The sequence below is a fragment of the Diprion similis genome, chromosome 3, assembly GCF_021155765.1.
Source record: "Diprion similis isolate iyDipSimi1 chromosome 3, iyDipSimi1.1, whole genome shotgun sequence".
In the NCBI taxonomy this organism is placed as follows: Eukaryota; Metazoa; Arthropoda; class Insecta; order Hymenoptera; family Diprionidae; genus Diprion; species Diprion similis.
In genome coordinates, this window is record NC_060107.1 from 4,808,833 (window position 1) to 4,824,826 (window position 15,994).

The 15,994-nt window shown below is 34.9% G+C and overlaps 1 protein-coding gene across 1 annotated transcript in view; it reads left to right on the forward strand.

Annotated features, from left to right (window-relative positions):
- LOC124404450 (Krueppel-like factor 6) overlaps positions 1 to 6,392 on the forward strand; it is a 197,521-nt gene extending 191,129 nt beyond the window's left edge. The window contains exon 6 of the mRNA XM_046878577.1: positions 5,697 to 6,392. Within this exon, the coding sequence (XP_046734533.1) occupies positions 5,697 to 5,872 (176 nt within the window). The 3' untranslated portion in view covers positions 5,873 to 6,392. The remainder of the gene's footprint in view (positions 1 to 5,696) is intronic.
- The last annotated feature ends 9,602 nt before the right edge of the window (positions 6,393 to 15,994 follow it).

The window sequence follows — 15,994 nt, forward strand, 5'->3', positions numbered from 1 at the left end:
ATCCACAGAGGTCTGAGGGTGAATCGGCCTGCTTTGGTACCAATGGCGGTTTTCTGAGCCGCGATAAATTTCTGCCGAGTGTTGCGGTTTATGGGAAACTACGAAACGCCCTTATATGCATGGCTTGTTGAATCTGGCCGCTACTGCCGAAGCGTCGTTTCGGGCTTACAACTGTCTCTGAGTAAATTCCCATCGGAACAAAGAAGAAAAACACAGCTTCGGAAAGCTGTATGATAATTAAATTTCGCGTCTCTGAACCAGTCGGCAACACACCGGTGCTCGCTCGCCGCAAGAAGAGAAAGGGGTCGACGGATCGTCGTTGACGTTGACGAGCGCGTTCCAACCCTCCCAAACGAAATTATGACCTACATTGTAGGACACACATTCCCTCGGCTCGTCTATCGCCTCCGCTTCAGGATCCCCTTGCCGCAGACAGGGTCCTTGACTAGTCTTTTTTCTTTATCTCGAGCGGAGGGGAGGAAGATGGAAAATTCTAGGGGGAAAAAAGTGCAGAGGCAGGAAAAGAGGAGCGCACCACCCCACCAATCGATACCGAAACTGAGGTCTTCGCCGGAAAAATATATAGGAAAGGGAGTTTGCTTAGGGCCGAAATGTATAACGCGTTCGGAGACTCTTGGAATTTCCGTGATCGACGTACGGTGCCAGGATGACGATGGGGAACGTGAACCTTCAACTTGACACTTCGCGTGGATAAACTCGCCCCGTCCGTTCGCAAATTTGGCCCAATTTTCAGAAAAAAGTTTCTAAATCGTGGCTCATCGGAAATATGAAACAAAGAATTCTCACATTATCTCAGTCATTTTTTCAAACCGTATTTGTGAGGTGATTGAAATAGGCTTGAATAAATTTTTTTGTTTGATTAAGAAATTTAGAACAATCTATATTTGGGATGTTTATTGTGAGTTAAATCTGTTATAACTCACTGGAATACACGCCTTACATGCTATAGACATATATACGTACTTACTTGGTACAAAGCGAAACTGAATTCCTGTTGGAACTCTGCTGGTAAAGGCGGTCGGCGACCGAGTGACTCCTTTTCTTTTATTCAATAGCCTCAGAACCTTTTACCAATTTGACATTGTTTTTTTTTCGCCTCTTTTCTCTCTCCGCTATCCTCATCTCTTCCGTTCCCTTCCGTTTTTATTTCATTTTGTTATTCTGTTTTTCTTCACTCCCCTTTCTCTTTCCTCGTGGGAAAACACTAAACTCTTTCGCAATCCGCTGCCGCAGCGGTCCCTGGACCTAAACCTGTTCTTCTCTTCTCGTCAACTAATTCTCCGAACTTCTGAAGTTGTACCGTAGATTTCTAATCCCCTTATTTTCATCTCATCTGAACGAAGGACTTCGGAAAATAATTTCCAAACATTGTAATGGGATTGAAAATCGGTACATTTAACTTTAAAAACACTGAACACAGGCTTGGAAAATCTTTACTGAGTTTTGTTTATTCCTGATTTTCAAGTCGAATCTCTTTATCGATGGGTATAAAAAGTATCCGAATCTCGATAGGAGTTGGAGAGACGTGTAAAGAGTAGAGAAGAGGAGGAAGAAAGAGAAGTAGACGATTAGAAAAAAAAAGATCTATAGGTGTAAAACTAGTTCTCATTGACCCCGTTTGCGGACTGCGTTTTGTCCGCGTTCCGATGTCGACGGCCTTTAGAGCTCGCATTCCGCATCGATAGGCTTCAATTTGCACTCATTAGGTATAGGTGCACAATTAATTAGAGTAGACGTTAATTGATAGTGATTGATGATATTATACCGAAGTGGACGAAGACGGCCTGAATAATAATCGCAGAGGTGACGTCATACCTTTGGAGAAACGGGATGACGATGCTGATGATGATGATGATGATATAAAGTTAAGTTCCAACGAGGCCGCAAGAACAAGTTAGAGCAGGGAATTATAGAAAAATATTTTCCCAAACTCGAGAGCTTTATTTTGGAACAATAACGAGGGTGGTAATTGGCCGCGAGCCTTTCCGCCGTTGTGCGTAGGGTGGAAAGTTTAAAGAGGGAGAAGAGAAGCCCTCCTCCTCCTCCTCCTCACCTCGCGTTGTAGACACTTATTCTTAATTTTTAAACTCGGCTTATGCCGGAGGGCATCCACCCCCTTGGTAATTATAAAGATCTCGTTTTGGCGTGCGGAGGAGGAAAACGCTTGTTTCCCCGATATATTAAACGCGCGTGTGTGTGCTTGCGTACACGCGATTCCGTGATAACGCAACTTCCACCGCCGCGTATTGCTTATCGCACTTCATCCTCCCCCCCCCCCCCCCCCCCCCCCCCCCGCCCCCCAAGTTAGGCAGCAGCCAGTGGCGATGGGTTCGCCAACTGTGTTACACAAAGTCGTATTAAACAGCCCAGCTGCTGATGCTTGCCACGTATTTCTCTAATTTTCCGCCTCTCTGCCCCCGGGGGAACGAAATGAAAGTCAAAACCTCCCCTTCTCTTCCCTCCTCGTCCGTTTTCCTCTCCTACTTCGACCCTTATTCGTAGCGACGCAACAGCGATAACGATAATACCTACCGCTCACACGCGTGTTTCATCTTTGTTTTTCACCCTGTATTTATTCCGTTCGTTTCACCGACGTCAAATCAATCCGCCCGTCATCCCCCGCCCCGTGTACAAACCAATATGAACTTTCGGCTACCGGACGGTTATGTAGGTCGCGTATACATGTCGCGGTGATAAAACCTCAGGCAAATTTGTTCATCACTCGATCTGTGCACCAGGGTTCGATCCATCAACGGTATTCAATGTCCATCAAATTTCCGCGCCTCCCTTTCCTGCGGAACAGAGGAAAAAAGAAAGAAAAAATACAAAGAACAAAAAGGGGGAGAATTACCTGATTTCTGTGGAAAAACTGACGCGACCAATTAGTTGACTGATGCTTGTATTTTCATTTCCACTATAATAAATTCATTTGAACGTGAACATAAATTTCTTTTCATTTTTCATTTTCTTTTTTTTTTCATATTCTTTTTTGGTCCGTGGATCTGATGATAAATTGAGTTTTGAAGATCGATCTGCGCGTTGATGCTGGAATTCTATTTCACTTGAGTTCAATTGGGAAATTAAACAAGAAGCGTGCTTTTCACTTTGAACAGTTAATACCTACATTTCTCCAGGGTCTTCAACAGTCGAAATCGTGTGCATGGTTTTCACGCTTCCGATGAAGTAATTAAATTAAAATTTTCACCACGTTAAATGTCACTCCTCCTGTTAGTCATGTGTTCATGTACATTCGTTATATACGCTACACGTATGCTTCACGTATAGTCAAACATGCGTGGTTTTCACCCTCGTCGTCGTAGCCGCTCACGGCGCAATTAACAAATGAGTACGGTGAACGTGTGGAATGGAAAATTTAATTCACCACACATAGGTAAGCGAACACTGTACGTATACGCGCAGCATTATGTCACCGTATGATATAATGAAAGTATTAAGTTCTGCATAAATTCTCGTACGTGGTGCGCGACGCCATCTTGAATCGCCGAGGGGTTGAAATGGCGAAAGTGTTGGAACGGGAACGAGGACGGGGATGGGGATTGTCTTCTTTCGACTAGGACGGCTATTTTTCTTCTCCAATACAGTCTCGAGAAGGGTTTAACCCGTATATTGCGACGGTAAGTTAGGACGTCTGTATCAGGTGACTCATGTCTGCAGGCGCGAAACTCCGTTTTTACATTTTATTAACCTTAACCGCGGGTGATACGTCAGCTTGGGTCACTCGGAATTCACAATTTTGTTTCACTTCTTCTTCTTCTTTCGCCAAGAAAGTTCAGCAGGAGTTTCAAAAAGTCGACACTTTTATTCGGAATATATTACAGAGACACTGAAATTCAATGTCAGTTATAATCCGGAAGTGAGGAAATCCGCGAAAAATGCTGCGGAAAAATAGATACCTACGCTATATTGTGAGACGGGGACAGTGAAAGGAGGAAATAAACGTCTTCCTCAATTCAAATCTTCAAATCACTTACCACTCATTTCGGGAATATATTTCCTCGAGTTATTTTGCATAAATGGAAAAAGTTTTTGGATAGTTTTGCTCGGCATTGAGTGTAGAATTGCGCCGACTACGCATTGACGATGGTCGAAATAAGTGACATTTTACTCAGTCGGTAAAGACAGATTGTAGCATCCTCTTAAGCCAGTGTCTTGAGCACGTTGAACACCGTAAGTCAGGCGTGAGTAACTGCTGCGATACACATTCTGAGCGTATAGCAGTATTTCTCCTGGTCTGGACCGTCTCCTTAACTTACCGACCCGTTTCTCCGTTTTTCAAACAACGCCGTCTGTCCCGGCCTGTCTTCAGGAGACGTGAAAAAAAAGGGATACACAGTTGACTTCCAGCTTCCGGAGGATGTTGACTTCGGATATGCGTCGCGGTGTCTCGCTTGGATTTGTCAGCGTCGCCTCTTCGCAGTCGAGAAAAGGGTCCGCGAGAAAAAGAGAAAGAAATGAAACGAGGTGAAAATCGAAATTGAAGAACAATGAAAATAGCTGCCGTCGCCGTCACGACTTCGTGAACGAAATGTATTAGGTGCCGCATAAATTCTTCCGTTTATGAGACCGCGACTCCCACACCTCATCTCTTTTCTTTTCTTCTCTTCTCTTCTCTTCTCTTCTCTTCACTTCGTTTCGTCTCGCCATGCCCTGCTTTCTCCACTTATATTGTCTTCTGGAGAGAACCTGAGACGTGTAGTAAGCTGGGTTCTATGCTGCACGACAGTCGCGTGCGAAGCTATTTCTTCATTCGCCGAAGAATTTATTCATTTTCAACGTTTAACGAAGAGCTCCAGACCCACGTCCTTCGTACCTCGCAAACCAACCCCAGCATAGGAGTGTGTGTATATAATATACATATATATCTTGCCTATTCCTCTTTTCGATCTCGCGTCGCGGAACTCAAGAAACTTGGTCTCGTCGCACTTTTACCTCCTAATTCTATTTCCACTCTACCCTTTCCTCCCGAAGGATATTATAAGCAAGAATTAAACAATCCGTGACAAAGTTGGTTGCAATATAACCCCTTTTTTCACTCAGTCTTAAGTTATTAACCCCTCACCTCAGCGCGAAATATTATTCAAAATTCGAATGAAAAGTGGGAGTAGAGTGCAGCAGCAGTTTGAGGGTGCAAGAGGTGAAGAAAAACTGTACCTAAAATTTCGATACCAAATCTTTCCAAGATCATTTCCTCGACCACCGGAACCATAAAACTGTTATCAACTTGAGTTTAGGCTCGGCGTTAAATTCCGGAATCACGTAACGAAAGCTGAGACGAAAGCTCAACTCGCGATGGTTAGCCAGAAGAGCGACTCCAGAGCATGACTGCAGGTCGGGTCGATAGCGACAGTGTCATCGCCTATATAGAGTCGGTCGGCATCCACCACAGATGCCATCCAACTCAACTCCCTTGGCTTGTTAAGCTCGGGTAACATCACGCCACAGGTGGTGACCCGATATGCATTGTCTCGCTCTTTTGCCTCCCTCGTTGCCGCCTCTGTCCTAGTCCCGGAGAATTGATTATTTACGCTTTAATAATCAGGCCGCGAAGTTACGTCGTCGTAGCCAAGGGGGTGGGGGGTAAAAAGCGTTCAATTTTCGGCCCGCGAGCAAGAACTATGATACTAAGGGTGGCTTCTGTTTTTTCCCTGTTTCAGGAGAGAAGCCCTACAAGTGCAGCTGGGAGGGTTGCGAGTGGCGATTCGCCCGCTCGGACGAGCTGACTCGCCATTACCGCAAACACACCGGTGCCAAGCCTTTCAAATGCCGGCATTGCGACCGCTGTTTTTCCCGCAGCGATCACCTGGCCCTTCACATGAAGAGACATGTTTAGAGGTCAGATACGACCCAGCGTAAAAACCTCCTCCTCCTCATCCTCCTCCTCGTCCTCCTCCTCCTGTTCCCATCACGTGAAGAGGAAAATATCCCCACCACCGAACCAGGATGAAAATAAATTATTACACGTCTGACACGAGGCAAATCCGTCAAGTTTTCTATTACTCGACGGTCCCTCGGCGGTGTCGCGATGTATTGATAAGAGAAAGAAAAGAAGAAAAGAAAAAAGGAAGAGAAAAAAAAAAAAACGAAAACGAAACGAAACGCTGTATAATTCTTTTTCGCATCTCGTCGTCGTACTTCGATATTCGTTCGCCCGCGAACAAGATTGAGATGATGATTATTATTATCCCGGAAAGTGACGATGTTTTATGAACTTCTTATGTGTATAACAATTACGGAGTATAACGCTGTGTATAGTTGTACGAACGCCTATTACGGCTGATAACTCGAGTTTGTGTATTCAGTTTAGGTGTGAATCACTTTTGCTTTTTAATTTTTTCATCAATTCGTACGTGTATGAACGTGTGTGAGTTTGCGTATGTGTGTATGTATATATATATATATATATATGTACACATTTCTTTTCTTGTTTTTTACCAATCTTCTTTCACTCCATTTCGAATATTGTAATATTGTATTAAGTGAGAGGGTGATGATTTCACTTCTTTCGTGATATTTGGAAAATCTGAGAGTAGTTTGAATAATGTGATAAAATCTATACCGTTTTATTCATTTGCCGTGTTATCGAAAGGATTATACGATACTAGTTACGTATCTTTATCCTTATTCGACTACAGTTTGACGCAATAATATGCGTGATTTCGTCAGTACTAAAATGGAATATATACTAAAATTTGTAGCCTTCAAGAACGAACAGCTGAACAATAATGAATACAACGCAGATTGGTGTGTGTGTGTGTGCGTGTGTGTGTATACATATATATATATATATATATATATATATATATATATATATATATATATATATATATATATATATAGGTGTGTATATATGTATGTATATATACCTAATTCCATGGATCACATCGTGTTAAGTGCTATACATACGATAACGAAAGGAATAATATAAAAGTATATGAGAGTATTAAATTGAAATTAAAATGGAAAAATTAGAGAAGAGTCGAGAGAAGTGAAAATTATGAAGTATAATCCTTAGCTGGTAATTAAAGAGAGAGAGAGAGAGAGAGAGAGGGAGAGAGAGAAATAAACAAACAATAAATTCCTACTACGCACTTATAGATATATACATATACAGTACATACAACAAGTGTAGTTTATCATGCATTGCGTAACGGGTAAAGATTAATATGTAACCCAAGTTTTAACTGAAAAACAAAAGAAGAATATACATATATTTATATACAAACCTACACACATATTAAAGATGTATGGGCGTATGTCTGTATATATATATATATATGTATATATCAATCACTGCCAATATTAATTACGTTTAAATATCTTCGCTGTCACATCGAGAAATCTGGGGTTCCTGCACAGACGTTTATACTACGCATGATACGGACAATTATTCAGATCCTTGTATTTATACATATACAGATTATATACTCTCATCGTTATACCTATATCTATACCTTCGCGGATATATGTAATTTTGTCTTTGATCCTTTCTTCGTTTGATTTTCAAAACGATATGAGGGTTGGAAACAAAAAACAAACAACAACAAAAAAAAAAAAAAACACAAATTTTTCGCACAGTTCTCCTCCTTTCTTTTTAACGATATATTGTATTACGTATAATATGACCATCAATGAACAACCAACTCAACTCTCTTAACGACGCGATTCGTGCAAAATTCGTTGATAATTATCACGATTATAATGATGATAATAATATCGGTGCCAAATGCCATTTGCTTCGACTTGAATATTTATTTATTTCATTTTATTTCTTATTTTTCGTTTAGTTTCTCACCACTTACAATTACATATAACACATCGTATCTCGCAGTTTCTGTTTTATACAGAATCTGTTTATTACGTGGCCGCAAAACCTAAGAACAAAAAAAAAAAAAAAAGAAAAAGAAAGAAAAAAAAAACACCTCACGGCTTGCGATTAATTACAAAACACTACAGCGAATTACTGCCCGTTAAGTTATTTTCAATGCTTAGCAATCACCGCGATCTATAAATTTTAATAACCGGCTTCCAAGCTTTTGCGGACGTTGCAGTGAATACAAATGTTTTCTAAGAAATGTGAGTATGTATATATTTATACAGCATTTTTTTTTTTTTTTTTTTTATCTTTGCTCAAAGCTTTTTCTGGTGCAATGAGTATGCGTTGTATAACGAAGAAAAATTATTGAGAAAAATTTGAATAGACAAAGATAATAAAATAAAACAGAATAAAAGAAAATTATCCGCCCGATTGGGTTTACTTTTGATTTTTCTCTCATACCACTATAATCGATCGTAAATTTTCATTTCCAAAGTCAAGTGTCAAATAAATATTTAACGAGATATAATTGCATGTATATATATATGTAGGATATGAAACCGAAATTTTATCACCGACGTTGAAAAAATACCACAGAAAAACAAATTCACACACAATCGCGCGAATGTACGAATAGCGTACTGAAAAAGAACTTGAATTACTTGATAAGAGAAGAATGGAAAAAAAAAAATAAAAAAAAAAAAAAAACGACGACATACCGAACTGTTAGAAAAATCAAACCGGGGATAAATTTTTGGCAAATGAAAAACAAAAAAAAAAAACAAAAAAACAGGACAAAAAAAAGTATTGCAGAAACATATATATATATACACGTTGTATGACGTGTTGAAACAGCGAAGGAATGTCTGGACTAAATGTGTAATCCCAGAAATTCAACAAAAAAAGCGAAGATAAACGCAGAAATTGAATGCAATAGTAAGAGAAATGAGAGGATGGAACACAGTGGGGCCAGTTTATATAATCACGTAGTTATTTCCTAATTCATGATATAATAATATAGTGCGAGAGAAAGAGAGAGAGAGAGAGAAAGTGTGAGTGAAAACAAATTTTTCCGAATAAAAACAGCAAACGCAAAACAAAAAGAAAAAGAACTGCGCGTATTAAAGTTAAATAAATTATTTGATGTAATCGAGTTTCCAACACGTTCGTCAAAACTAACCCTTCGAGAAGACTAACCCCACCTTAAACACAACGCGAAGAAATAAATCAAGATAACGATATAAAAAGAAATTCATTGACGGAAATAAACAAATAAAAAAAAAATAAATAAAAAAAACGCAAAAGAACAACAACAACAAACGAAGAGAGGAAATTGATAAAAAGAATAAATGGAATAAAACGAGAAATATTTAAATTGTAAATGTTAAGTGGCCAAATAAATAATTTAATAATTAAACGCGTGGAATCGTCAGATTATTATTAATATTATTAATATTGTATTGTATAATTATTTCACATTGAACAAGCGAGCGATAAAAAATTAAAAATGTAGACTCGAGGGCAAAGCGTAATACACCGTCGATAATGATGGAGTCGATATAGGGTAAAATTTCTATGAGTTTGTGTATCGTGCAATTTTTCTATGTCTCAATACTATTATTATTACAATTATAATTTGTTACCATTGTTCACATATTATATTATATATATACATATTGATTATAATATTTACAATTCTATTACAGTAGGATGTAGTTAAGCACGCATCACACGATAATAAATAAGTTGCTATATTCTATGTATATGTTTTTTTTTTTCGATATCATGTATACATTTAAATTGTAGTTATAAAATTATCATTATTATTATTATTATTATAATTGTTGTTGTTGTTATTGTTGTTGTTGTTGTTGTTGCTGTCTTTACACAAGATGTCTAAAAAAAAAAAAAGCTTGCATTTTCGTTAAAACCGTGTCGCTAATGAATATATATATATATACATATATAAATTAATATATCTAAACATTCACGCATGTAAGTCTGTAATTTTATTTCATTTTATTTCATATTTCGCGTCGATTATTACCAGCATCGTTATTATGATTATTGTAATTATTAACGGTAAGAAAAATAATTTAGGTAGATATAATGCAGGTATAGATAGATGGATGATAGATAGATAAGGTTACTAAGTATACACCCCGATTGGCAAAAAGAGGTATATTTGATTAAAAAACAAAGAGAAAAAACAAACAAAAAAACTAAAACAGAACAACAAAAAAACTAAAAAAAAAAAAAAAAAAATAATCAAACAAACAAACCTTAGAACCATACTGTAATATAGAACGAAACCTGTAAGTGTAAAGTATATGCATACAAATATTAAATTGTATTATTGTGGTTTAAGGTATTTTCAGTCATGTTGTATAGTAATTGTATAATGTAATATATATATATAATGTAATTGAAAATCAAGTGTGTGTGTGCGTATGTGTGCGTGGGTAGGCGAGCGGAAGAATAATTAGAAAAAAAAAAGAACGAATTGTGAAACTGGAAAAAGAACAACAAATGAAACAAGTAAAATTTGTTCCAGGATAGAAGTTGTTTATACACATATATATATATATAATATATAATATAAATCAAGGAAAGAATAGATTTTTTTTTTTTTATAAATACAAGCCAAGTACTAATATTATTTAATACTTATCATCTGCACGTCGTCGAAAGAAAGGGAATGATAAAACCGTAAAGTATAAATTCCACGCATACATACCTATATGTACTATATATATAATGAAAATAAATTTCAATCGATGAGCGAATAAACGAGATATTTTCTTCTCTCGGCTTGGAGTGTCGGAATAAACGTGTTAAAAAAAATCTCAGCAACCGCCGCCGGCGCAGAAGATATCCGCACTACATTGAACGTGACGTACATATGTATTATATGGATACCATATGTTATTGAAATATGATATTAAATGTAAACTGTTCGACAGATTAAACGACGAATAATGAATAAATATACCTTTACCCTTGAATAATAATGATAAATGATAATAATAACAATAATAATAATAACCACAACAATAATAACAATAATAATAATAATGTACATGTTACGAAAAAGTATTAAGTATTATAAATTTTTTAATTATTAATTGAGTCAGTAATACAAGGTGTTCATAGTGAGAAAATTTGATATTTTTATAAACGTAAAAATAATGATTATCATGTAACACATTATAAATATAAAAATATATGTAGATCGATACACCGGGACCGTTTTTTTTTTTTTTTTTTTTTTTTTTTTTATTAATCTTATGAGTTTGCAAAAGCTTCTCTTTTATCCTGTTATTTTCTAACTCTTCTTGTTCTAATCATCTTTCTTGAATTTCATTCCACATTATACTCGCATTTAACTTTTTTCTTAAACTTCTTGCATTTATTTACTTATTATTGTCATTGTTTTATTTTATTTTTTTATCTACTCGTAATCACGCAGCACGATGAAACCTCACTACGCTTCCGTTCACGCGAACTCCTTGTATTACCATGTATACCTAATACCTATATATATATATATATATATATATATATATATATATATATATAATATACATACATACACACACACCTATGATGTAAATTATCAGACGAAGATATGGAAACTATTTTTCAAGCCGAATATGGGATTTGAAGAGATAAGACGAAAGTCGAATAAAATTAATAGTATAGAAGATACCAATTGATACATACGTTATAAACAATATCGTATACATATGTACCTACCATATTATATATACCACATACCTAGTATTGAAACAGAAATAGGTTTTAGGTACGCGTCGACACTGCGAGGTAAGATTTAAACCGAAAGAAAAAAAAAAAAAAAATATATTAAATAAACGTATTGTAAACGAATGAAGAATAAGATAAAGAAGAGGAAAATGTTTAAAACAATATACCTATATATTTTTAAAAAAGTGACCTTTGGCATTTAAAGACTTGTAAAAATCGTGCAACGAGTTAAGTAAAACAAAAAGTTAAATAAATAACAAATGAAAAGAAGAAAAAAAAAAACAAAGAGAGAACGAAGAAGTTTTTTTTTTTTCTCTCTCGTCTGTTTGTTTGTTTGTTTTCCCAATCTTATATATAGTAAAAAAAAAATAATAATAATAATATACAGCAACGGAAAATCTAAGAGAAACAATAAAGATTAATTGATTGATTATTTAGAAAATTACTAATAATAATATCAGTAAGTATACCACAACCCCTCTCATCTTCTCTTATCTTTCCTTAACTTGTCTCAAATTACGTACCACATAACTCTGTAGATGCGAGTTTAATTAACATAACGTACCGATCGATCTTGTTGAATAAATAAAACAAAACAAAACGAAAAAAAAATGCTTATTGAAAAAATTGAAACGAATTGCCGTTTTTCATTCGTCTATGCAAGCGAAGCAAAGTATCAGACGCGATTCTCGTAGGCATGACTTTTGGTCTTTGATATGAGAAATTTAACTCTTCGAAAATCAATGTTTTATTTTACGCGTTATGTATAGTTGAAACTCTTCCACCTTATTCGTTAAAATCGTGAATCAATTCAGGCCAGAACGCGATGCATCCTCTTAGGCCTAACGAATACGCGAACGATTGTATAATTCAACATGGCTTTGCAAAAATTCCAAAAAATTATTTAGAGAAAGCAAAAAATGCTTGTAATTAAACATTTGCAGATGAAAAATTACTATCGAACGATTTTACCATACGCATTTGAAAAATGGAAAAACACAAACCTTTCGATAAAACTTATATCAATCTCAATCTTATTCTTCGAGTGGTTGGGGAATTTCCGAACGAAGTCGAAATATTATAATAATCCATTCATATAATAACAATTACCGCGTTTATAAACTTTTACACAATTCTCGTATATATATATGTATATGTATATATATATATACATAATGTACATATAAATATATACGTAAGCGTATGTTTTAGGAGTACGTACACACACATAAATAATACTAATACTAGTAATAATAATAATAATAATAGGTATAATGTATATTTGTCGGTGGAAATTGTGGATAAATTTAAAAGGAAAAAACACAAAAAAATATTTAATAATGACGAAAAACAATTTTTATTGAAAGTATATGATATGTATAATAATAACGATAACAATAATAATAATAATAATAATAATAATAATAATAATAATAAAAATAGTAATAAAAACAATTTAACAAAAAAAAAAAAAAAAAAAAAGAACGAATCGAACAAACAAATAATGTTTTTCTTTTTTCCTCGTTTTGTGCGTGAGTGTCAAATTGAGTATTATACATGGTATAAATTATGAATATGTTAGAAAGTTGAAGTCAGTCAGTCAGTCCGCATATATAGTATAACAACTACGTCATCAAAACACTCACCTCATCTGTAGTATTAGTGTTTGTATAGGATTTTATACAGGAATGCAACAACTTTGCACAATGTACGTTCTATAATGAGCCAGGTTGCATAAATTATACATAATGCATATACATATATTAATGAAAACTTTTGCTGTTCTCATCGTCGCGTGAATATACTTTTAAATATTATACCTCCGTTGCATATTGTATAGAAACGGTGAGAAATGAGGAAGTAATATAACTTTTGAACATTAATATAGAAAAAATAAATAATTGGAGAAAAAAAATCGAATTTATAAAAAAGACAGAGAGATTTTACTTTTTACGAAATTCTGTATCCTCCGATGGATTATTATTACACTGCAGAATTTCCTTTTAAGTTTCAAATACCACTACAGGGATACACGATTAATGAATTTTCTCAAAATATCTCTCACACTTCCAGAATTTTTCTCAATTTTCCCTTTACAAGATTAATTCATTTTGCAATAAAAATTGAAAAAAAAATAAAATAAAATAAAATAAAACGAACAAAATTCATCTACAGATAGCATCACGCGAACACTTTTGCGTCAAGGATGAGGGAAAACGAGGCGATATCCCTCGAGGGATTTTCATTACTTTCAAATTAATACCTAATTCATCGTTCATCAAAAGACGGTGACTGAAGTCGCTGAGTCTCCGGAAGATTAATTGAAATCTAATTGCGATGGTTGAACCCTGTAGTACCGGCGTACATAATTGAAGGAAAACCTTCGCGAGAAAATGAAACACCCCTGGGATTAACGCCCTCCCCCCCCCCCCTCGCCCCTCTCAAAAAAAAAAAAAAAAAAGTAAATAAAAAGCAGGACCATCTTATCGCAATCCAGGGAATTGCTTTGTTTTTTTTTAGGTTCCCTTTCTTCTGCCTTCTTTTTTTGTCGTCGATTCCTTCCGCGCCGGTTTTTTTTTTTTTTTTTTTTTTGCTGTTTTTGGTTTCTTTTCTTCCTTCAAGTAAAAAAAAAAATTTTTATCGCCTAAGATATTGCCAATATATTTGAGATGTGACGTTGTAGATACGCCAGCTTGTCGCGATCTTATAATTGCTTATTTCTCTTTTTCGTTATCCTCGTCACGATTGCACCTTCAATATTTCATTCTAAGGGATGCACTTGGCTTTTGGGTGTAGAGAATTTTTGGGAAAATGGAATATTGCAAACGATCGCAAACTGTGATGTCGTACGGCTATGATCATCACCGTGAACAGTGCTTCGTTGACATTAATTGCACGATTAATTTGTAATCCATATGTGTAAATATATATAAATATATATATATATATATATACATACCAAGCTATGTGTTATCAAAGTCAAAATTAATTGAGAAACCGAAGCGTTTTAATAAGGAAGAAGACGAGGTGAATTAAAAAAGCTTACATGTACTTGCAATTACTTGATTTGCTTAATGAGGCGATTATCAATATTATACTGCCTGTAAATCAGCTCATGCCCCCGAAATCAAATAAAAACTGATACGCCCTGCAGCGTACAAGAATGTAAAATTCCACAAAATCCTTATATTAATCCGCGAAAGAAAAAGAAAAAGAAAGACTGCAGACTGACGGTTCGTTAAGAGAGACGCTGTGGATGTATCGAAGATATGCGCGTGTCCATATATATATATATATATATACGTTTTTGCTCTTTCTTCAGCTAATTTCCTTTTATTTTTTTGTTATTTTTTTCTTTTTTTTTAGAAAAAATTTGATAATTTTTCAACGACACACATATACATATAATATGTATATGTACAAAATTCTCAATGGAAATCACGTGTACTGGCAAGAATGCCGAAAGGGGGAGGAAAAATCGAGTGAAATGAATGAAATAAAAAGCAAAGAGAAATGAATTGTGTTTTTGAAATAAATATAAAATAAGTGAGGAAAAAATTACGTGTCATTAGTACGATAAAGAAAAAAAAAGAAAAAAAAAAAATCAAACTTACGTGTAAAAAAAAAATTTGCGCAAGGTGATCAGATTTGCAAATACCTAATAGGTGTGATGATGTTGGGATATACGAATGAATGTTTTTATATAAATTATAAAATATAGATTATTAATTAATTATTAATTACCATCGTATTGTTTTAATTGTACAAAAAGAAATTATTAAATAATAATAATAATAATAATAGTAATAGTAATAAAGTAAATTTAAACGTATATATATATACGTATATATATACAGCTTGTAACGACTTAGTTGAATTAATATTATTATTAATATTATTATATATGATTATTATTATTATATATGATTATTAAGCATATAAATGGAAATTATTAATTGTGAATACGACGATGGTTACGATGATGATCATGATCACGATGATAATAATGTTCTTCCGCACTCTTTTGCGATTAATCTTTTCGATGTGCGTGATAATTATATCTGTACGTGAGAACTGAAGTAAAGAGTCGCTGGCTATCAAAGCATGCGATCGATTAAAATGAATGGTTTTCGTCGTATATCGTATCATATGTATGTACGAACAAACACGCATACACGCAACCGTATAATTATTTATATATACATATATAATATATATATATTCGAATTTTCGCCTGATTTAGTTAAAAAAAAACAAAATTAACCAAAAATTAGATCACTTTCTGTTCCTTCGTTACATCATCGTTTATTTCTCAGCTTTTTCTTTTTACTATCCGATCATGTTTCAATGAATGTGTCATATTTTCTTGTACCT